The sequence below is a fragment of the Solanum tuberosum genome, unplaced genomic scaffold (assembly GCF_000226075.1).
Source record: "Solanum tuberosum cultivar DM 1-3 516 R44 unplaced genomic scaffold, SolTub_3.0 scf00360, whole genome shotgun sequence".
NCBI lineage: Eukaryota > Viridiplantae > Streptophyta > Magnoliopsida > Solanales > Solanaceae > Solanum > Solanum tuberosum.
In genome coordinates, this window is record NW_006239282.1 from 406238 (window position 1) to 431470 (window position 25233).

Below are 25233 nucleotides of genomic sequence, written 5' to 3' on the forward strand. Positions count from 1 at the left end.
ACCAAGTGCCAAGCCAAGATAGGTAGTGGGAAAGCTCCATCCTTGCAGTGGAGAACTCGTGCTAGCAATGGAATATCCCCCCTTACCAACTAGTATAATTTCTCACTTTTGAGATTGATCTTGAGGCCTGACACCACCTAAAAGTCTGTTAAGACATGTCTCAAGTATTCTAACCGAGTTTTATCCTCATGACTTAGTACCAGAGTGTTTTCTGCCAACAATAGATGCGAAACTCTGTCGGTACTATGCCCCCAACTCCTGCAGTGTAACCCTGCAACTATCTACCCATCACAGCTCTACCCATCATTCTATCCCATTCCTCCATAACTAAGATGAACAACATGGGGGATAAAGGTCCCCTGCCTCAGGGCTCTCTAACTGCTGAAACATCTACATGGTTGCCATTCACCAATAATGAGTACCTAGCTGTAGACATTCAATGTTTAACTGACTTCCTCCACTAGCACAAAATCCACCTTCAACATTATGAAATCCTGAAACTTCCAATTCACATGATCATAGTCCTTCTCAACATCCAATTTACACAAAATGGCTGTTTCTCCTTGATGTAGGAATGTGTGTGTATGTCCTTTAGGTGTTGTAGTAGTTGTCTCTGCTAGTAAACAGTAAAATCTTAAAGTTGAGATCTCGTATCTCCCTTGAAGAAATCAGCTAGTGCTTTTTCTGCTGCTGGGATTTGAACCCTGATTTCTCATGGTTTTAAGATCGCTAGGTGTCACCCTCGGGTGCATTTCAAACACTTATTTGTTTCGCAAACTTCAGGAATGCTATGATGCCAGCATACTTATTGAAAGGTTTCTCTTGGATAAGGTAAATAAATGTTTGTATGCAGATCTTTAGGTGTTGTAATTGCTCTAGCTGCTATAAATAGTTTAATCATAAAGTTGGGATCTGGCATCTTCTTTGAAGGATAGCCATAAAACTTAAATGGACAGTGCAGGAGGAGTTGGAATCATTGCTGAGTGAATCTGGGCATTTGCGGGCACTTGCTTTTCTGTACGCCAGTAAAGGGATGAGCTCAAAGTCTCTTTCAATCTGGCGTGTGCTGGCTCGTAATTATTCATCCAGCTACTTGAATGATTCACATGGTGCAAACCACTTACAAGATACCATAAATAGTATTTCCTCTGATCAAGAGACTGCTGTAATGGAGGCTTCAAAAATTCTTGAGTCATCATCTGATCAGGAGTTAGTACTGCAACATCTAGGATGGGTATGATAATTCTTTTTTGTTTTTTCAGGGTGCTTTCTGCCTGCTAATTAAGTTTATTAGTTTCCATTTTAGATTGCAGACATCAACCAGCTGTTAGCTGTACAAGTACTTGTATCGGAGAAAAGAACAGATCTACTCCCACCAGGTACGTCTTACATGGTATTTAGTGATGTTCAAATGGCATATCCATCTGCAAAAATGGCTCTTAGAAAGTACTGGGTGTACGTTAAACTCATGTAACTCTTGTAAGGATGTTTCCTTTCAATGGTTCAACAGTTGTCAAATAGCCATCTAAGTATCCCCCTCCCCTCAAACTGTAATGCGATTTGAGGTTGACTACTTGTCAGAAATTGTGTTGTTTGATAATCTTTGCGTCATTAAAAAGTTTGGGTGCTGTTTATAGCCTAAGATTATTCAACTTGAGATGAATACATCATCTGATGTTATATGCGATATCTATGTGAAATATTTTAGTCTTTTCTACCTTTACCATTATTTTTGAAAAACATATCTATCTGACTCCGACTTGACAAGGTCATTAAAGTGTTCTGACTAAATATGCAGTCTACTAACCGTTACAGTTATGCTTGTGCATCGAGCCTCTTCTTTACAATTCTTATTTCTTATGCCTCTTCTTGTTCTCAAGAAATCATGTACAACACATAGTTGCATGCCACAGTTTGAGCCCTGCCTTAGACAGAAGCCTGATATTTAAGTGGAAAATGATAGGGGCCACCTCTTAAACAAAGTTTCAAACCGTCCGCTACATGTCCTCGGGATTTCTTGGTTATCAAATATACATCTGCCTACATGTATTTACGTTGTATCAGTGCACCAATGTGGTAGAAAACTTTCTTGCAAATTTGGGCTTTGACCTGCTATGTGGTTATACTTCGTCATCGCTTTCTTTTGACATGTCTGTTCTGTTTCAGTTATGTTAAAGGAGATCAGAGCCTGACATCAAAATGCAGGATTGAAGTTTAATTATACCAAGTTCAATATTAAAATGCGAAAAAATGAATCAACAACCAAAGTTGCAAATCTTGCCAAAGAATTTAAGCACAAACAAATGCAAGTTACCCTTGAATGGATTGTGCCAAATTGTTGTGTATCCCTGTAAGAAAACAGTAGCTCATGCACGTGGCTTGGTGCAAGTGGTGACGTGTTTTTGACCAAGTGAATTAGAACTTTTTGATAGATTTGCTTAATTTGAAAAGTTTAAGTTTTTCGAGAATATTATGTTTGTGTGAGATACCAAGAAATTCCTTGGGGTTTAGCTGGCCCAATCCCAATTGTTCTCTCAGGGTTGGAGCTTGGAAGGAGTATGGGGTTGCCCCTCTATCCTGCTCTCACTTAATACTAGACGGACTTCAGTCAGTGGGATCTAACTTGTGCCATGCACCAAAACCATCACTTCACACCACGTGCTGAACCAGAGACGTGGGGAAAGTTTGAACGATATTTAATTCACTATAAGTAAATGCTTACTTTCTGAATTCTAACTTTGAGTCTTTCTAGCATACAAAATTGCTTAATAAATCGAACTGTGGAATGGATAATAAGACACTTCGTGGCCTTCCCATCAAATCTTCAGTTCCCAGCCAAGTTATATCTAAAAGGATTGAATGTAGTTATTCATCTCTAGTATAGGCTTACAAAAGACCGGCTACACAAGCTTGGCTCTAAGCTAGATAAAAGACTTCTTGATCTTGTCGGAATGGGAGCAGCTATTTTAAAATTGCTTAAAATCGAAGAGGTGGAGTTAAGTCACCGATGCTAAATTGTGTCGCATCTTTTAGCTTCAAATATATCAAATCAGGTTGGGGCATCCATCCGAGTAAAAGAGAATATAAGAGAACCTAACAACTTGCACTTCCAAAAGCCTTGTATTTAAGTGAAGGATAGGGGGCGGACCATTATCCATCGAGTTTTTAACTTTGCATCATTGGTCCTCGGGAAATTTTTCATCACAGAAAAAAGTAGATAACTAGTTTTGTTCCATTTTATGTGACACACTTTACTTTTAGTTTGTCCAAAAAGAATAATCTTTCCAGAATCAGATATAATTTAACTTTAAATTTCCTATTTTACCCTTAATGAGATGATTTAGAGCTACACAAATGTCGATGACATGCTTTTTGTAAAAGATTTCATTGGTAGACAGTAGACATCAAGACGATGCAGAAAAATACAAAAGTTACAAGGAGAGATATATGTCAGCTCTAGTACATATAGAACAACTATACTACGTTCAGGGAGCTAACAAAACCCGTAAAACTGGTTAGAGCTATTTACAATGCTAAGACTATTCCAACTAAACAAATTAAGTAGACATCTAGGTTTTAGAGTGTGGTTTGGAGTTGTGACGCCATCAATTCCATTTAACTTTGTGGATGGAATTGGATCTATCTTCAAAGCATCTTCCATTTCTTTCTTTCCAGACTGGCCACTATACACATGATGGTATCAGCTTCCACCATCTCTTTTGACTCTTACTGCCTCCCCTCCTAATCCAGCAGCTCAACAGATCTGATGTATGTTCTGGCATTGTCCAGTTCATGCTCGTGATGTTGAGAAACTGGTTCCAAATTTGAGCAGTAAACAATCAATGCAGGAAGAGATGGTTATTTGTTCCCCTGTCAAGTTTCACAAGGAACACCTAGGGACCAGTTGCCTGCGTTTCTTCTGTAGAACTTTCTTGTGTTAAACATGCTCTCTTTATCACTAACCAGGTGAAACACTTCAGTTTTGTAGGAATGCCACTCTTCCAAAAGTAATTCCAATTATATTTTGGGCCCCCTGTTGCTGTTGTGGTTATAATCATTCCAACTTGTTTTCCCAGTAGCATTGCCACCCTCTCCACCTGGCATTCATATAAATAGTCTTCTTAAAGATACATCCTATCCCTGTTCTGTCCAACAGTCACTCACTTTAGCATCAAGGTTCTCACAGATTAGAAACAAATCTGGAAAAAGTTCTCTAAGAGAGGTTTGGTCTATCCAGCCATCTTTCCAAAATTTAGTTTTGTTTCCATTACCCACCTTGATATACATATTTCCTTCCATTTGAAACCATAGGTTCCTGATTGTCCTCCATACTCCCACCCCATATGGTTCAGAGGTGATTTTTGTACACCAGGGGTTTAGTTCTCCATATTTTGCTACTATAACCTCCTTCCAAGGAGCTGCATCTTCCTCAGTGTATCTCCACAACCATTTCATCAAAAGGCTTTCATTTTGCAGCCTCAAATTTCTGATCCCTAAACCCCCTCTGTCTTTGCTAAGAAGTACAATCTTCCAGTTGACTAAGTTATAACCTTTTCCCTCATTACTTTTCCATAGGAAGTTCCTTCAAGCTTGTCTAGTTTTTTCACCACCTTTGCTGGGATTGGGAAGAAGGATATCACAGAGGTTGGCAAAGAGTCCAGAAAAGAGTTTATGAGGATCAATCTACCCCCTAGGGATAGATATTGTGCCTTCCATCTAGCAAGTTTGTTTTCAGTTTCTCCAGAATACCATTCCATATCTTCATTGTTTTGTGTTTGCTACCCAGGGGCATGCCCAAATCTATGGAAGGCAAATGCTCCACTCTGCATCCCAATATACTTGCAAGTTGCTGGATCTGAGGACCTCATTTACAGGAGAGAGACTATGTCTTCCCCAGTTTACTTTCAACCCTGAAACTGCTTCAAACAAAACCAAAATCACTCTTGATGTAGCTAATCTGTTATGCTGTAGGTTCAGAAAAAATGATAGTGTCATCCGCATAGAGCATATGACACACTTCTTTTTCTTCCCCCACTCTATCTCCGACCTGAAAGCCTCTAATCCATCTGTTTTGTGTTGCAATCCTCATCATACTATCATAGCCTTCCATTGCCAAAATGATTAAGAAAGGGGAGAGAGGATCACCCTGTCTCAACCCTCTTTCTGATTCGAAAAAGCCCACAGGTTCCCCATTCACAAGGACAGAAAACTTGACTGTTTTTATACATACCTCAATCCACTTCATCCATTTGCTACCAAATCCCATTTGTTTGAGAGTATTCAGAGGGAAAGACCAATTCACATGGTCATAGACTTTCTGAATATCCAATTTGCACATTAGACCAGGGGCTCCTCCTTTCATTCTTGAGTCAGTGCATTCACTAGCAATGAGTGTTGCATCCATGATTTGACTCCCCTTTACAAAAGCCATTTGATGTTTGTTGATCAATTTAGACACCACCTTTTTTAGATATCAAATTATTTTCTTCACATATACTATCAGCTTATTTACTTTTAATGACTATGTTTAGCATGCACATTTTTTCTTTTGCTTGTTTATAAAATGTAGTGTCTCCATAAAGTGGCATTCTTTTAATGCAAGCCTTCAATCACAGATGAAGTAATTGCAGCGATTGATCCCAGAAAAGTCGACATTCTTTTAAGGTCAGTGGTTTTGTGATTTTACTTGCCTTTCCACTTTTTTAAAACCTATTGCTATCTGTCTCCTGAAGTGAAGATTGGTGGCTAGTGTAACATCTGTATGCAACTTTTGATTGTACTCTGGTCCAAGTTTTTTGCCTCCATTTTGGTGATTGCTTACTTCCATAAAGAAAAGTGTAGTTCTTCCTTTTCTTCCTCCTCTTAACAAGTCTTTTTGAGCTACTGAGCGCTGTTTCACATTGCGAATGATAAGCAGCTTGTTTTGGTCCTTCCCTGCTGCCCCCTTGTTCTGATATCAAATGCATATTGTAGACCTAAACTAAGAACAGTCTGATTGAGAATTTGGTGATGATGGTTTGTGTTTGCGGTTGAAATGAAGGAGAGGATGAAAATTAATCTGGAAGGAGCTGCAGAAGATTAAAAGTTGGATTTGCCACCTTAAGAGTCTAGTCAGTGCTTGACATTATCTTCGTTCTAGTCTGCACTCTGTTTTCAAACTGTGACCCAAGTGTACTTTCTTTTAGTCTTATAACTTACTAGCTTTATCTTACTTGGCAAATCCATTAAAAAGCTGAATCTTTTAGTAGATTAATGGTCTTACAGCTTACATTGAAGCACCAAGGCCATAAAACTATTCTAGTACTGGAAAAAAGGTTTTAAGGTAAAATACTTTTTCTTTTTTCAAAAAAGAAAAAGTACTTTATTTTATTTTGAAATTGAACTTACTAAAACTTGGAAATTTTCTTAGAAGGTTCTCTGTAGTGTGACTTAGGCAGTTGTCGACTAAAATACGGCCTTTCAGTAAATCATAAGGTGACACATAAATGCACTAAATTTATGGTTTTATTGTTTGACCTAGTATGTCCTTTAATGAATATGTCTTGATCATCTGTTGGCTTCTTCGTCAAGTTGCTTCATAAACTTCTAGATCGTTTTAGTACAAGCCTATTTCTTCAAAATCATTCCTTTCATCAATTATCTATGATGTCACATAAGATGATCTGAAAATTTTCAAGTACCAACACAAACTAGCTGGTAGTATATCCTAAAATTGCATTCCGTCACTCTTAGCCTGATGGGAGCTGAATAAAGCAAGTAGCATGCCAAATTTCTTTCCTTTTATCTTAATTTGTTCGATATAATTATTTTTCCATAACATTGGTGCCCTTGGGTGCCTAATTGGTTTGGGTAATATTTTCTTATAAAGATGTATCTCTATATTAATGAAGCATTTAACTGCCTATATGTTTATTTGAATTATAAACTGAAGCTTTACCATGCAGATATCTCCAGTGGTTAATTGAAGATCAAGACTCCGGTGACACACGGTTTCATACAACTTATGCCCTCTTGCTTTCTAAATCAGCACTTGATGCTAATGAAAAGGAGCATGTTAGGCAAAATCCTGAAGTTGTAAACCAAAAGGAGATAAATATCTCAGACCGTTGGAACAACTCAATATTTGATACTCATGTCAGAGAGAGATTGCAATTTTTTTACAGTCGTCTGACTTGTATGATCCAGGGGAGGTTCTTGACTTGGTTGAAGGATCCGAGTTATGGCTCGAGAAGGTCAGTAAATAATTTAGGCCCTTCATAGAAATAATGGCCTATGCATCTCTGCTGGATAACAGCTTGAACCGTCTTATTCTCCTTGTGATTTGCAGTCCTTGTGTTATTGATGGTTTCATTACAGGCTATTCTTTACAGGAAGCTCGGTCAAGAAACATTAGTGCTTCAAATTCTTGCCTTGTAAGTTCATAAATGTTTGGTTATTTCTTGGGTACATCACAAGAAGCTTTATCATAACAAATGAACAACTTAAAAGATGTTCTGTTTTCCAAATGTGGGCAATGCATGGTTGACATACTCTTCTGCTGCTTTACATGTGAAGTCCCTCACTTAAACAGGCGAAAATATTTGAAATCTTAGCACCCGCATTGTTGCTAAATATGTATTTCATAATTGAATCTGCAATTACTCTGAATAAGATGACTATCTGTGGGATTGTAATTTAAAAGTTGTGTTCATCTGGCAGGAAGTTGGAAGACTGTGAAGCTGCAGAACAATATTGTGCTGAGATCGGTAGGCCAGATGCTTACATGCAGTTAGTACAGTATTCTCTCATTTGTTTCTTTAGATTATTGGTTTAGTAGAAGTTCTCTTAGCCTTTCCCTTATCTTGTCTCTTCTTAGGCTGCTTGAAATGTATTTGGAGCCAATGAATGGTAAAGAGCCTATGTTCAAAGCTGCTGTGCGCCTGTTGCACAATCATGGAGAAATGCTAGACCCTTTGCAAGTTTTGGAGGTACTAAAACTTATCCTTCTTCTGCTCTATTACTTGTGTAATGGTCAATGAGGAGACAAAAGCCTTGTTCTACCCCCAGGGCTTTGGTTTAGTGGCAACACTACGTGTGATGTGCTGGTTAGATACATATTACAAGTTCAAACAACAGAGCAAACAGAAGTCTGGTATTTAAGTGGAAAGGGTTGAGGGGATCCATAATTTACCAAATTTATGCCAAGTCAAATGGGGCTACATAAATTTGGACGGAGTGAGTATTTGTTTATCCACCATTTCATGTAAGTAACATGGTTGATTGGGCTGGAAGAGCAAAAATCTGATTGATTTTCGCACTGTATTTATAGTATGAGAACCTATCTCCAAAGTTATAAAATAAAATATGGTAGAAGAGAAATAAAGTCATCCTAGAAATTTATTAGAAGGAAAAACATCTCATCGTACCTTAAAGTAGAAATTTTGATGTTCAATCTTTTACTCTTGAAAACTTTGTGGTCTTTGATATTAGCAGTGCATGAAATATTTGGTTGTCGCTTGTCAAAACAGGGAACCTGTTCTTTAAATCTTGAAGATTGGAGTATATTCTTTTTTCATTGGGAAATTAAGTTTTCTTGTCCTAATTTTAGCTATTGGTGCATATTCAGTCACGTAGTGCGTTACAGATTAGAAGTAGTCCTCTTACTTCGTTCCTAACATCTAATCATGCATCTTGTAACATAGTGATACCATTTTTGGATATCAACTTTTAGAATTGCCTTTCTATAGTGAAAGATGAAGTCTGAGTTTTGTTTATGGTGGTTTTAAATTTTCAAAGGCCGAAACAAAGAATTGTCTGATGACTTGATAGGTCTAATATATTCAGGTTACATTTTCTAAATTACTTGGGGGGGGGGGTGGGGTTGAGTCAATGGTTGGATCTTCATAGTTTCATTTGCCAAGAGTTCAGGTTACTCGACTAAATCATTTTAGATAACTAGACAATGCTATATTTGTTTTGGATTTTTTTTCATGCTGTTTTAAGGGAATCAGATGATGAGAAGGCAAATAACATCTATTTGGCTTAAGTTACTTTGCACAAAGTCACTAACGCTGTCAATGTTACTCATTCTGAGTTGAGGTTTCACTTTGCAGAGATTGTCACCAGATATGCCCCTTCAACTTGCTTCTGAGACAATATTAAGGATGTTGAGAGCTCGACTTCACCATCATCGTCAAGGCCAAGTATGTTCTACTCTATAGGGGTGAATTTCTGTTGATCTTGAGGATTTATTACAATAGTATAATTTTATTCAATATGTTAGCTCGGGGATGAGGGGTAATGCTGTGTGTATTTTCTTGATTTAATACATATGCTTTGTCTATGTTATTTGAAACTTCAGCATGAATTGCTGGAAAGGTAAACTTACCAATTGACATGGCGTCTCTCCTTTATGTTGAGTCATGATAGTATGTGCATTCTTGATCTGAGTACTATTAGATGCTTGGATACATATGATATTCTAAAGGGTACAAGGCTTGTCGAGATTACATCCTAAAAAGATAAGTGGCTAAATTACCTAGATTCAGGCTTACTTTGAACATGCATTTGACAGCTTAGGAATGCTGGATGACTATCTTTTTTTCAGAGAACAAGTTGTTCCATGTCTGATTGAAAGCTGTTTACAAATTCTTTTTCTAATGATGAGACTGTTGATATATATATATTCCTGGTGTTCTTTTTCGGGTTGCTGTAGTAAAGTCTGTCCTAATTGCATAGTTCTTTCATATCTTTGCCCTGGGTACCATGGGTCTAGTATTTTGTTCAGTGGTAAAGTTGCAGTTCATAGTGTAGAATTTGAAAAAAAGAAGAAGAGTTCTCTTTGTATTTTAGTATGTCTTAGATTCTAGGAGAAGGGTTATTTATACAAGTGAATCCTAACTAATTAAGGAAGGAGAAGGTTATTTATACAAGTGATTCCTGACTAATTAAGGGAAGACAATCAATTACAACAAAATAAAATATTCTATTCCTATAATTAAACTAGGAAAAAAAACTAAAGTATACTAAAATCACGCTAGTTTATTGACACAATCAACACTGCCCTCAAGTTGGAGCAAAGATGTTCTACATGCCAAACTTGCAAACCACAGTATGAGAAGTCCTTTTATTGAGGCCTTTCGTAAACACACTCACTAGCTGTTTCTCTGAAGGTACATCAAGCAGACTCAAGGTGCTACTAGTAACTTTCTCTTTGAGGAAGTGCTGATCAATTTCAATGTGTTATTCGGTCTTGTTGAACATGATTCCGAGCTATATTGATTGCAGCTTTGTTGTCGCAGCACAGGAATGTTTTCCTTTTCCCAGACTCTCAATTCTTCCCGTAATTTTTGTAGCCAAAGAAGCTCACGTACACCTAGGCCATAGCTCTATATTCTGCTTCTGCACTTGATCTTGTAACTACACTTTGTCTTACTTCTCCAAGTAATTAGGTTCTCTCCTCCGAGTGTTCGATAATGGATGTAGATCTTATGTCATCTAAATATCCAGCCCAATCTGCGTTTGTAAAAACTTCTATCTGGGGGTGACCTTATTTCTGGAGCTAACTTCAGATACTACAAAATGAGAAAGACAATTTGCATATGAGGATATCAGGGATCATGCATGAACTGACTTACCAAGGTGACTCAGTAGGCTATGTCTACTTGTCTAGTCTAGTGAGAGAAATACATGAGTTTTCCAACCAACCTCTGATACCTCTCCTAATAAATTTACCCTCAACCCCTGTTTGTACTTGTGATTGCTTTCAATAATTGATTCTGCTCGCTTTCAACTTGTCATCCCAGTTTCTTTAAAGAGATCTTGAATACACTTCCTTTTGAGAAAGAAAGATTCTCTTGATCTAGCAACATAAATTCCCAAAAAATAGTACAACTTTTTTAGATCTGTGATTTCAAATTCTTGTGCTAACAACTTCTTCAATCAGGCCATCGTCTCTTTTGTCATCTCCTGTCATTACTATGTCATCAACATAAATGATGAGCAGAGTGACTTTACCTTTTGATGTCTTGTCAAAGAGGGTGTGATCGTATGCCAGCTTTGTTGGTAACAGAAGAATAAGTCAAACCAAGTTCGAGGAGATTGCTTCAGTTCTTTCTTCAGTTTTCACTCCTTTCCTTTGACTTTGTTCAGTATCAAATTTGGGAGGAATCTCCTTATACACTTATTCCATGTCTCCATGAAGAAATGTATTCTTCACATCCAATTTTTGTAATGCCCAATCAAGATTAGCTGCACAAGACAATAGAATTCTTAGATTGTTCGTCTTTGCAACTATGGTAAACATTTCCTGATAATCAACTCCGTAAGTTTATTCACCAATCTTGCTTTGAATCCTTCAATCGAGTTATCACATTTATTTTTCACAGTGCATTCAAGGTTTGTGGCCTAGTGGTCAATCAAGTGGGTTGAGAACATGAGGTCTCCAGTTCAAATCCCAGTAGATTCAAAAATCCTAGGTGATTTTTCCAATATGTCCAACAGTCTCCCCTTAAGGGAAGTTTTCAAATCAGGACATATTGGAAAAATCACCTAGGACCTACACGTTTTCCCCCATGACCTCTTTGATGGTATGCGGTCTGTCATGTAGTTTCCCGCATGTCTCCACTGTATGCCTTGACTTTTTACAATAATCACAGTGCAAGTAATCTTTATAGAAGTGATCATCCTTGGCTATTCATGAAAGACAATTGACTCCGACTATTTATTGGAGCTTGTTACTGCATGCACCTCATCGACTCTCTTCATAGGAGCATGCATCTTCAAGAGAAGAAAAATGAACTTGCCAAGAACTTTAACTCTGCTTTGATCATATTCTTGGTTCAAATCAGCTACAAAATCATACCCTTTCCTTTTCAACCAATTGTGGAAAGACACTTCACTTGAAGATCTTGATAATAGTCAATCTCCTGGCCATAGCACACTTAACTCGGAATAAGTATTAGTCATGGTCAACTCACTTTGCTTTGTAACATGTATTTTATTTCGAATCTCAAAGATCTGGGCATCATTACCCTTGCAAGAGTAAGTGCGCTTAATTGAATTTCAGTTTTTTTCAATAGATAAGTATTGCTTTAAGATTCGGGGTGCATAATATTTAAAAGCCATGTTTTTGATTATAACCAAACAAGTTTCTAGATTTAATATAAGAGCAAACAAGACCTTGATCAAGTAAGAAACGGTACCAGAAGGGGAAAAAAAGGCTAACTTTGTATTTTAGTATGCATGAGATGTTGTATTTATACAAGTGAATCCTTACTAATTATGTAGTGACTTAATTACACTAAAAGGAAATATTATATTCCTATAACTACTCTAGGACGAAAAATATAGTCTCCTAAAATTATGCTAATTAGTTACTGGAATCAACATAGAATAATTAATATACTTTGCTCATGGCATCTGATGATATTTAATTCTACAGATTGTCCATAATCTATCTCGTGCTTTGGATATTGATGCAAGCTTGGCAAGGTTTGAGGAAAGATCACGACATGTTTTGATAAATGATGAGAGTGTCTGTGACTCTTGCCATGCTCGACTTGGAACCAAACTGTTTGCGATGTATCCAGATGATACCATAGTGTGTTACAAGGTTTGTCATGTTTTCATTTATTTATTGAATTTTCTGCCTGACATGGACTTTTAGCTTGATTGAGAGGTTTTGTGCAGAAACATTATATATCTTGTTAAAAAAAATTGTATGTTTGTCAACTGTGCTGACTGATTTTAGTGGAAGGATAGGGAGACTAAATTTACAAGGTTTATTGTGCTAAAATATTGATCATGATCCTGTGTAATGCTTTCATCGCAGTGCTTTCGTCGTCAAGGTGAGTCAACCTCCGTGTCAGGTCGCGATTTTAAGAAAGATACTTTATATAAACCAGGTTGGTTAGTGACAAGGTGATATGCTACTAAGGACCTGTGACTTTGATTGGGATGCTCCAAGCATGGACTGACTTGGCTTTAGCCCTCACTACATATGTGGTTAAATTATAATGTCTGCAGCTCATTTCATGGGAAACCCACTACACACCCATAGTTGATATGATGCGACTCTAATGTATATTTGCTTCAGTAGAAGGCAAAAGAGCAAGAGATCCTCGGTAACTTCTCCGTCCGTGCACACTCATGAGCAAAGACACTAAAGCTAAGAAGTGATTTCTTATGCACTTGTGCCCAGGGCGCCGTGGTTTTGAATTTGCACAGTGGCTCATGGTGTTAGGTTGTGGAATTCAGCATCATCCCCTCAGTTGTTGAAGTCGGCAGTAAAACTCGAATGTAGCAATTATGCAACTTTGTATTCCGGTGATGATGAAGAAATGTCTTTGTGTAATGTTGATTATCATTTTTCTCTAGAGCTGTTATGTTTTTAAGGCTGCTGATCAGCTCTAGAAGCAGAATGTATATTATATCATTTTTCTTCTCAGATAAACATTTTTCTTTCTGTATATTGTCATGTGGAAATTGAGTATTGTATCTTTTTAAAAGTTTGTGAATGTGAAACAGGAGAAGTAAATAAATGTGTCCTTTTATTAGAGACGGGAAATAAAAAGAAACTTGTCCCTTTGTTTTGATTCAACTTGTGTCATTCTTTATGGGAAACTTTCACAAATGATAGAGAGGCGAACCATATTGGGCGAGGGAGGCGTGAGATATACAATTTTATCAAATGTATTCAATTGTATTTTTTATATTAAATGTATATCTGGTCGATAATTGTATTACTAATACAATTAATTTGTATAAAAATATTATATTCATTGATACAAGTCAATTGTATCAAGCGTATTAACAAAATACAATTTGTATTAAAAAAATAATCGTATTTATTTATACAAATCAATTGCATCAAGTGTATTAATGAATATAGTTTGTATAAAAAACTATTGTACTCATTGATACAAATCAATTGTATGAAAAATGTATCCACGAATATACTTTTTTTTTTTATCAACGAACACAATTTGTATAAAAAACTATTGTATCCATTGATACAAATTAATTGTATCAACTGTATTAGCGAATAATTTGTATTAACAAATATAATTGTATCAACAAATACAATTGAATCAATGTTGTATTTTATAAAAAATATATTTGTATTCATCTATTGCCTTACGTATTTGTGTTAATGTGTTGCAATGCGTGTTTGTATATGTATATGCATATGCATTTGCATTTGTTGCCTCGCGTGTCTGTACTTATACTTGCATTTGTTACCATTTATTGCATTAAAAAACCATTTTATTAGTATCATTGAAATATACCATTTATGTTTTAAATCATAAACAAGGATATGTATAGTCGAAATATCTCATTTATATTTTGTATCACTGAATTTTTTTTGTACAGTTGACAGCTAGTATTTGTATTATTGACTGTTACAATTTATATTTGTATCATTGTCATATCTAATAAAATTGTATTCTGTCAATTGCACAGAGAGAGAGGAAGAAGCAAGCGAGAGATGAGCTAAAAAATTACTATAAAACCCTAACTCACTCTAATAAACTATAATTGTGTATAGTAAATACATATAACATGTTTGCCTTACTATGTAATTTTTTCAATTGATGATGAATCCTCACCATACTGAATAAATTACGTAAGATGAACTAAATCAGCACATCATGGCGAGTATTGCTCTTCCCAGTTTCACATTTGCAATATGTCAACATAACTCTTGAGGGAATAGAAGAAGTTACCTTCAAATCTTTAGTAAAATGTATTTATTTTTTTGGAGATGCATTATCTAGTAGTTGTATACGTCTGAATTCAATATGTCAAAAATGATTGCTTTTGCAACATGATACTAAACTTCATGGTAAGCTTCTGCCATGATCAATAGCACAGTTGCTGTCCATCCAGTAAACAGGCGTGCACCTTTCCCTTTACCTTTCTTCTGGTCATATTGTTCCCACAGGTACCCTGTCCGTTTATAGTTCCCAACGATATTTCTGTGACGTTAAAAATGCAAACATTATCATGTATATACCACAGATCTGAGCAGCCACCATAATGTATTAAGAATATCAAGGAACAGTTTCAGGTGGGAGAACACCAGTACCTTATCAAATTGCTCCTCAATTCATTATAGACGGTTTTGGCTCTTTCTCTGTATGGTCCAGGCACTTCAAAAGTTGAAACAAAAATAAATTAACATAAGGATCTCAGGAAGGATCAAGGGTGAAAACTTACCTGCATTAGTATTTACACAAACCAATGAATGCAGGAGATGAGTCCATTACCAAAGAAAGCACGGTGTACGAATAAGTATTTACGGAGGATAAAGAGTATCTATAGTAAGATTTTTGTTGTTCATTTCGTACCTTGAGAGTAGTGATGAAGAGACGAAACAATCAAATAATTCAAGGGTATCCAGATAGGCCCTCTCCAATATGGAGCATCATGCTCCGTATTACGTTTCATATACATGGAGCTGGCACAACCCAAAGAAAACAGAGAAGTAACATTTCTTTAGATGTTCTTAATGAAGAAACTACGAATAGATAGTATCATAGTAATACACTAGTATAGTGAGCACATATATCAGAAACTGCATCACCTTGTTTTTGGTAGGGATCTCAGCCCAAAATCAGTCCACAAAATGCTCTTATTGGAGATGAGGTCAAGCTGACTCTCAAGTATCTGTGAGTCCTGAATGAAAATAAGCATGCACGAGCAATTCAAAATGACCAGATCAAACAAGAGATGCCAAAAAAGGAAGAAAGAATAGAGCATTTTACTGCCACTATCTAGCCAAAAAAGTTGAATATAAATATAAAAGCAAATCAAGAGTTAAACAACTGGAATTATTATATTGCTGAAACAATGCTAAAAGACTTACAGGTGGAATAAGCCTGAGGATAAATGGGAAAAGGCTAACATAACCAAGATGAGGAACCAGTTGTAGAACAGGTTTCTCTAGGACTTCTCGTACGAACTCTCGCCTTGGGTAGTTGCTTCCAGTCTCCACTATTTTCCAAGTTAATTGAACCTGAAATGAAAAGAGCGTTGTCGAGAAAAGAAGATACACCACTTCTCATGGCCCATAACCCACCGCCACAGGGACAGGGAAACATAAATCATATTCTAGAATAATAAATAAAGCTACTTAAAAATATAATTAATTACTCAATTAATTGACTTCACCACATCCACAACAACATTTGATTTGGTGAGTAGGGATGACATTTGTTGGGGTGCTTGGTTATTAGGTTGGTCAGTACTATCAATTTTTTTTTTTTTTTTTTTTTGGGGGGGTGGGGGGGGGGGGGGGGGGTTAGTAAAGATTGTGAGAAATATCTAAAATGGATGAATTAACGTATATTTTTGAAAATCAGGAAACACTGTGTTGAAACCTATTGGAACATAAATATTACTTGGTCCTTTCCAACTTAAAATTGTCATTAAGGACTCAAGTAGGTTTCTTATTAGTTCACTTTTGCTTGTAAGAAAAAACTCGATTTATGTTCTCCTCCAGAAACATTTATTACGGGCTCCTTTGAATTTAAGCTTGAGATGCTTAAAGATAAATTATTTTGATTTGCACTATGAGGTTAAAAGAATGCTTCTAGATCAGGTTTCCTCAATTTGGGTATAGGGAACAAAGTTGATTGATAGATTCATTCATAAAGGTTTCAGAAATTTACATGCATTTCTCTTTACCTTGGGATTCACTGTTTGCCTGATAAAACCCACCTAGGTTTTCTGAAGTGCAATGTGCTAAGTAAGGTAAAACAGCACTTAAATACATCAGACAATACTATCAATGAACAAATCATGGATAAGACCATGACGAACCTGATCATGTTTGGAATATAGCAAGCATGAATAAAATCTGCACCAATCATCATTTACAATAAACTATGCATACTCTGCCCCCAGACAATGGTCAGACATGTTAATATGATAAACCACATACCTTCTCTGTATGATTTCCATAATCACAATAAGCTCCATTTGCAGTGTCTAAGTGCATCTGAAACATTAGAAGAACATTTGAGATAAATTTTAATATCTAATAAGTGTTACAGACACTTTAACAGGTGCAGCAGTTACCCTGTTACTATATAGTTACAAGTCAATAATAAAACCCTTCCAGATGGTGCTACAGTCAACTAAGAGAACCTTATACCATCAGAAATAAGAATGCTTAGAAATTAGAAGATACTGTACCTTGTTAAGAAGTTCAAAATCTGAGAGAAGCTTTGCAGTTGAACTATACTCCTGCAAGAGTTATTGCAGGACTCAGCAAATTTTGCAAGACAATGATGCTTTAAGAAACTTGTGTATTTACTATACCTTTTTGATATCTTTATCCATCTTCAGAAGCTCTGCTATTGAGTGCATGGAATCTGCTGCAAGATGCATCCAGCATCTAAGATCCACGTGACGTTCATCTTCACTTGGGTGAGATGCACGTGGATAATCATCCAATCCAGAAGATAAGGTCTGTAGAAGCCAAAAATGGTAGGTTCTATGGTCAATTCATGCATGAAGCAAATTATATCAGCTGCAGGAATGACTTAGGGAGATAAAACATTCCATTTAACATGTTACTTGTTCTTTATGCCATTATCTTTACACTGATCCTTTATTTGTTCTATCGTATGCTTAATTTTGTTCATGCTCTGGAAGAATGTCTGGCTCATTTTTTGTTTGGTATATTATTATTTAATAAATAAGAGCATCCCTGGATGCAACCCTTACAAAATGAGTATATCTTACCCAAAAGGAAAAAGAACCTAGACAAGAAAAGAGTATCCCGTTCATAAAGGCAGATACTACTCCTAATTTCTAGACCAAACCCTTAACAAGTCCTGCGATTAAGAGTTGCCCTAAATTTTCCTTGATGTTTCTACTATCATAATTTAACAGTCACCCAGCCTTTAGGTGCTCTTTCATTTCGATTGCTTCTTCCTTACTGTTGATTTACACTGATAGCTTAATTATAGGAGTAGAATGATTTTATATTGAATGTAATTGATCATGTGATATTGTTTTTCCTTATTTAGTCTTACGACTCATTGTATAAGTACCCATTTCTCATGGATTGTATATTCATCAAGAAATACAAAGAAGCTTTTTCTTCTTCTTGAAAGTTTCATGGTATCAGAGCCATTGATGTCTTTCTGAGGTGAGCTATCTACTGTGCAGCACAAGGGTTATGTTTTTACCGAAGAGGTCAAGTTTTCTCTCTCTTGGTTGGTTGTCCGCAACACAATCCCCTTCTGGTCAGTTTCTTTTGGATTTTTTTTTCCTGTTGGGGTCACTGGAACAGTCCGAGCCTATCTCTACCAGTTTTTTATTTTTCCCGATCTCAAAATTAGGGTCCTGGCGCGGCAGCTAGCTTTCCGGCCAGATCTACAACTTCCCGGTGACTTCTCCCAAAAAATATTTCCAGATCTCAGGTCGCAGGACTATTCTGACACTTCCCATCTAAGTTCTGGCAGATACCGTCCGTGAATTCTAATAATTTCCTTGTGATGGCATGGCTTCTAAACACTATGCACCCTCGAAAGCCTTGTACGGAAAGAAGCAATCTCCTAGAGCTTGGTTTGACATATTCTGCAAAGTAATGATGTCCTTTGATTACCAACAAAGCAATGTTGATTAACCCTCTTCATTAGACATCAAAGGTAAACACAATCTTGTCGTAGTTTATGTTGATCACATAGTAATGACAGGAGATGACAAAGAGGAGATAGCCCGATTGAAGAAGTTGTTGGCACAAGAATTCGAGATCAAGGATCTTGGAAAACTGCAATACTTCTTGGGAATCGAGGTTACTAAATCAAAAAGAGGAATCTTTATTTCTCAAAGGAAGTATATTCTTGACCTCTTGAAAGAAACTGGCATGACAGGTTGCAAACCAACAGAATCATCCATTGAAAGTAACCACAAATTACAGAGTAGAGTTGGATTCGGTTTATAAGGAGTTATATCATAGGCTGGTTGGAAGACTCATTTATCTCTCTCATATTGGACTAGACATAGCCTATTCAGTTAGTATGGTGAGTTAGTTCATGCATGATCCCCGAGATCCTCATATGCAAGTTGTCTTTCACATATTGCGGTATCTGAAGTCGCCTCCAGGGAAAGGTCTATATTTCTCCAAATAGAAGCCTTTACAGATGCGGATTGGGCTAGATCTCTATATGACAGAAGATCTACATCTGGTTACTAGACAATTGTAGGAGGAAACCTGGTTACTGCACAAAGCAAAGTGTAGTTGCTAGATCGAGTGTGGAGGGCAGACTATAGAGCTATGGACCAAGGTGTTTGTGAACTTTTGTGATTACAAAAGCTACTAGAGGAATTGAGATTGTCTGGAAAAGGGAACTTTCCTTGTATTGTGACAACAAGACTGCAATCATTATAGCTCTAAATCCAGTCCAACATGACGGAACAAAGCATGTTGAAATTGATCGACGCTTCATCAAAGAAAAAGTTACGAATGGTATCCTGAGTTTGGTCCATGTGTCAGCAGAAAAGCAACTAGCTAATGTGTTTACCAAAGGCCTCAACAAACAAACTTTTCATACACTGGTTTGCAAGTCGGGCATGTGCGACATCTTTGCACCAACTTGAGGGGGGAGTGTTGATTGATTTGATAGCTTAATTACAGGAGGAGAATGATATTGTAATTTGTACTGAATGTAATGGATTGAAATTGATTATGTGATATTGTCTCTCCTTATTTAGTCTTAGGACTCATTCTATAAGTACCCAGTACCCATTCTCATGAGTTGTATATTCCTCAAGAAATACAAAGAAGCTTTTTCTTCTTCTTGAAATCTTCACTAACTTACTCTTCCGATACTTCCTCCTCGTTATGTCCAGTTTTTCCCTAAAATTCACCAAAAGCCTCAAATTCTTGTGATTCATTATGCCATCTGGTTCTGATTGTGAGTAATCTTCTTCAAGTCAATAGAATAGATAGAGAGAACTGGTTGTGAAAAGAGACGATAGTAATTGTGAAAGAATGGAAAACTCCATTCATGTAGGCAGTGCAAGGCCTCACACCAGAGGCAGAAGCAACTCATATTTTTGTGATATTGTCTCTCCTTAATTAGTCTTAGGACTCATCACATAAGTACCTTTTCTCATGAGTTGTATATTCATCAAGAAATACAAAGAAGCTTTTTCTTCTTCTTGAAATCTTCACTAACTTACTCTTCCGATTGAAATAACAAGATTTCTGACTTCCTCCTCATTATGTCCAGTTTTTCCCCTAAAATTCCCCGAAAGCCTCAAATTCTTGCGATTCACTATGACAACTGGTTCTGATTGTGAGTAATCTTCTTCAAGTCCATAGAACAGATAGAGAGAACTGGTTGTGAAAAGACACGATACTAATTGTGAAAGAATGGAAAACTCAGTTCATACAGGCAGCATAAGGCCTCCCACCAGAGGCAGAAACTACTCATATTTTTCACAAAGATTGTAAATGCTTTGATCCCATGTGAGAAATAAACAAGGAAGAGAGAACTGAGAGAAACAAGAGAAGATGTCTTCTACATATATCCTTTTATAGGTTAAAGACGCATACATTATTTACATTTCTCAATGTGGTATCCCCATAGCTATCTCTATTTGGCTATCTACTATCTAGAAACATGTGAAGTTAAGTGATTTACAATCTAACTAGATCATTGTAAATAGGGTCTGCATAATATAAATATTGCAGGGCTGAAGGATATGGCTCTCATGCTTTGCCAAATTTGTTACTTCTTCTCTAGCTTATTCTCTACACATCTCATTTATTGGTCCACATAAATAATAATTACAAAAAGAAAAACAAGGTTTTGTTATTGAGTGATTAGGGATCTAATATAGGTCCTCCAAGATTTCAGAAATTGTATTTGACGAGAGGAGACTAAAAATTACCCATGAAATGATATTACCTATCAGCTTTCAAGAAAAAAGGAAAGAAAAGTACATCAGTAGAGAAGTTTTCAGCATAGACATATTTTAGATCAAAACCTTAGGATTTAGTTCACGGGTCGTTGCAGTATCTCTTCCATGCCAGTAATAGCTACCCATTTCCTTTCCTGCAATTGAAAAACTTAACAGGTCAGGAACAATCACATGCAACTCAAATAGAAGATCAGAAAAAGGAAAGCGTGTAGTTCAAAAATCTGGGGAAAAGCATGAGCTCTGTAGATTAAGCCAAAACATTTTTTCCCACCTCACCATCAAGACTTGATAGCTTTTACATCGATTCCTTTTGATGCAAAACCTTGCTGAAGTATTTTATAATTTTCATTACATAAAGTGCTAAAAACGTTATTTTCCAATTGGAAAGTTTTCCTCTTCTACTGGTATTTCTACAGCTACCACAGATTTAAACACGTCTACAAAGAAGATTGCAACGTCCAAAGTTCAGCTTCCAAAGACTTATCTGCCAACCGTCAGCAGCAAGCTTGAAGGTTATTGTTACATTGATACAGTTTTACAACAACAACAAATCCAGTGTAATCCCACAAGTGGGGTCTCATTGATACAGTTCTGATGGAGTAAAATAAAAGATAATATCAAGCTTATCAAGATCTTAAGGCTTTGAAGGTTACATTGTTAAGTGATATCGGTTTGACATGTTTTCCATTTGAACCGACAAAGATATTTCAAATTTATCCAGTACCAACCAAAACACACATTGTCAGTTCTGAATTACTTAATGGCACAAACTTAACAGCGGAAACAAATGGAATAAAGCTGACAAATGTAAATCATGGTCACCACTAATTCTACACCTAAGAATTAGATAAATTTAAGATCACTGGCAAACGGAAGGCTATCTTCTTAAAAAAAAATTCAGAAAATATTAATAAACAAACCGAAGTTAGACTGATACCATAGTAACTAGTAACATCACATTCCCAGCTTATCAACTAGTAAAAACAGTAAAAGATGGACCTTTTTGTAAATAAAATTCACAAAAGAGGAAACTTACCGGCTTGAGTTGTGTTAAACCATTTGAACCATGCTTCAAGGCGGACAAATGCCCGATCCAAGAAGACAGAGATATCCCTGGCCTCAGTTGCAGCAAACTTTTCTTTCTTCAGCTTGGAGATCAGATCTGAAACAAGTAACTTACTATGATTACTGTTCCACCACACCACTCAAAAAATTGTTTAACCAGACTTCGTTATGAACAGATGGAGAAAACCGGGGTCCAATTAAGTCTGCAATGCATAAAATGTTGAGATGGATAGAGCAGAACTTGCAGCAAATGGGCGGTAAGCTGAAATTTTGTCACATAGTTAGCAAGTTGTTCCTCAGACTCGAGGAAAGTGCAAGAATATGTTCAAGCTCTACAATATTAAGAAGATACACATTGTTGAAAGCAGATCTGAATCTCTAAGCAATATTTATTGCTTGATACTGCTGAAAAGATCTGAAATTCAACTAGGGCACTTATTTTTTATTTTTTTTGAAATTGAACTAGGACACTCATTCTCGCAGGGGTAATAATGGCCAGATTTTTGAAATTAAAAACAAAACGCATGTCACTAATCAAGGTTAGTTGACTTCTACCGATTATTCTTCCGCCTTAATTGAATTATGGCCGGACATTGACTATTACCAGGATCTCCAAGCAGAGTGCTCCGATGATGCAGTTTTCTTTCAAAAATTGGTTTAAAAGGAAAGTGTGTATGATCAAATCAGCATTCAAATTCTTGGTTCCTAGAATGCATACTCCTCTGATCAACAAGAAGAGAGCCGATGAGGTGTCATATTGCATCAGGCATCAACTGAAAAATCAGGGTTAACTGTCTCTCCTGAACAACCAATAGCTGAGCACTTCACATAAAAGTTACATACAGTGTGATTATTGTGGAAAACCAAGGCATACAAAAGAGTCATGTTGGAAACTACACGGCATACCAACATTAATCATGGGGGAAAATGTGTAGGTCCATCGAGGGGTTTGGCTAATATTCTAGAAAATGTGGAGACATCCAGGAGAACATCTTCGGGAAAAACTGTCTTCAGATGAAATTCAGCATTTTCGCCGACTCCTGACCGAACTTGACTCACCTTTTGCTGCCACATCTAATTATGTGCAATCAGTAATTGCCTTTAATGCTCACCTTGATTCTTCATTTGTTAATTCTAGTGATAATAGACACATGACAGGCTCCTCTAACAACAACAACAACAACAACAACCCAGTAAAATCCCACTAGGTGGGGTCTGGGGAGGGTAGAGTGTACGCAGACCTTGCCACTACCTCGTGCGAGGTAGAGAGGCTGTTTCCGGAAGACCCTCAGCTCAGGTACATCAAATCCAAGTAAAAGGCGAGAAAGACAGTGTATATACATACCATCGACAGGCTCCTCTAAACACTTACAAAATTACTATTTTAGTCCTAACATGAATTATGTCAGAATAGCCAATGGCTCTCTAACCCCCATCTCAGGAACAGTTTCTGTTGTTTGTGCACCTGATATTACATTATCATGCTTCATGTGCCTGACTTTCATGTAAGCCAGTGTTTCAAAGGCGCGCTTCAGCCCTAAAGCGAGGCGCAAAACATGTTGAGTGTTTAGCCTCGCTTTATGGGCGCTTCAGTGTCGTCATCAAAACTCTAAGGCATATTTTTCCTTGCCAATGAGCGTGATCTTGAAGATGTGACACCAAACAATTGATATTTCACTTTGTAGGCGTTTGGCCATGCGATTTCATATCATGAGATGAAATCAGCCTTTGGACATGCGATTTCACACTGATTTCATCTCACGATTTCAATATCATGAAATGAAATCCCAAATTCTCCAAAAATCATGATTTGGGATTTTCCAAATATAGAAGTTGACCCACAAGTTTATATTTTGTAAAAAAGAACCACATGTATCTACTAGCGATTTGTTTCATATATAAATAAAATTTATAATTCATATCATTACATCTTAAATCATTTATATCTCATATAAAGATTATTCTCATCAAAGTGAAATTTATTATTACTTCAAATCAATTCTTGTTTACAATTTATATTCACCAAATTCATTATTTTTTATCAAATTTATTACTACTTCATTCAAATCAACATTTAATAAAAAATAATTTTTCATCATTATATCAAGGACAAGACCAACTATTATGGTAAGATTATATTGAATTAATAAAAATAATTTTTCAATTTTATTTTTTATTGAACTAAGATTTGATCGATAAATGTTGTATTTTTTAAGAATAGCTTTGTGGTAGTGTATTATGTGATTTTATAAATTTTTGCTTATTTGGTAAGATTGTATCAAGAATTGTGACAATTTTAATAGTTTTAAAACTTATGGGGTTTTTATGTTTATGAGAAAACATACAATATAAAAGTCCAAATTGCATGTCCAAACAAAACATCAACTTCATCTCATGATTTCATATCGCATGGCCAAACGAGCCCTTTATCATAATTTTTTTCAAGTTCTTTGTCCATATATTTATCATTCATGCTTGTGATTAATAATCCTGGACTACACATCCATATTTGTATTTTTTTTTCTCCATTTGCGCCTTTTATCAATAAAGTCCACGCTTTATTTGTGTTTTGAGCTTAAAGCCCCAACATACCTCAAGAGTTTTTTGAGCTTTTCGCTTTTGATAACATTGATGTTAACATGTTATTTGTTAGCTCCAGCACCAAATAACTAAGTTATAGTATCTATTGTGTTTTGCAAGATCTTCAAATAAGGAAGGAGACTTGATAGCATCCACAGTGGCAAACTTGCATTAGAGGTTGATAGAGTTCAATGGGAAATCTAGAAGATGCTTATCGTGGAAGAAGAACTCAAGCCTAACAATTATAGAAAGGAGTGGGCTAAGTGCTACACGAGTACACGTATTTCATGGACCAAGTCCAATAGAGGAGAAAATTGGGGCCACATGAAGGCTCAAAAAAGAGCCAAAGGAGCTGCTATTGGCAGAATGGTTTGTCCTGAAATTTAGATTTCCATGCGTATTGAAATTGAAAGCAGTAGACTCAACAAGCTGATTTGAGGGCCTCATCTCCCCCTCTTTCTCATCCTGAACTAGCAGGGGAAAGGCTTGTGCCATCGAAGGCAGTGGATCATGAGGATACTTCCTCAGTCCCATAAGGAACTGAATGAATCTCCTGTCCTGTTCTGCTTTGTGCAGATTATCTTTCGCTCCACAAGTGCACTGGCAAGTGCACTGAGTCTTCGCATTCAAGGGATTTAACTACCCCCCCCCCCCCCCCCATAAACA

General features: G+C 36.5%; 1 protein-coding gene and 1 pseudogene across 4 annotated transcripts in view; one reads left to right on the forward strand and one right to left on the reverse strand.

Moving 5' to 3' along the window:
- LOC102580243 (transforming growth factor-beta receptor-associated protein 1-like) overlaps positions 1-13448 on the forward strand; it is a 28049-nt pseudogene extending 14601 nt beyond the window's left edge.
- Positions 13449-14468: 1020 nt separating this feature from the next.
- Positions 14469-25233, reverse strand: part of LOC102580572 (mannosyl-oligosaccharide glucosidase GCS1) — a 38768-nt gene continuing 28003 nt past the window's right edge. For 3 of the 4 annotated variants that reach the window (XM_015315332.1, XM_015315334.1, XM_015315335.1), the window contains 9 exons: positions 21959-22084; positions 20989-21056; positions 17305-17454; positions 17179-17229; positions 16925-16981; positions 15848-15997; positions 15330-15657; positions 15068-15131; positions 14469-14957 (listed from right to left, as the gene is read on the reverse strand). In XM_015315332.1, the coding sequence (XP_015170818.1) occupies positions 15562-15657; positions 15848-15997; positions 16925-16981; positions 17179-17229; positions 17305-17454; positions 20989-21056; positions 21959-22084 (698 nt within the window). In that variant the 3' untranslated portion in view covers positions 14469-14957; positions 15068-15131; positions 15330-15561. Of the gene's footprint in view, positions 14958-15067; positions 15199-15329; positions 15658-15847; positions 15998-16924; positions 16982-17178; positions 17230-17304; positions 17455-20988; positions 21057-21958; positions 22085-25233 lie in introns of all 4 variants that reach the window. The other variant, XM_015315333.1, reaches the window with a different exon arrangement.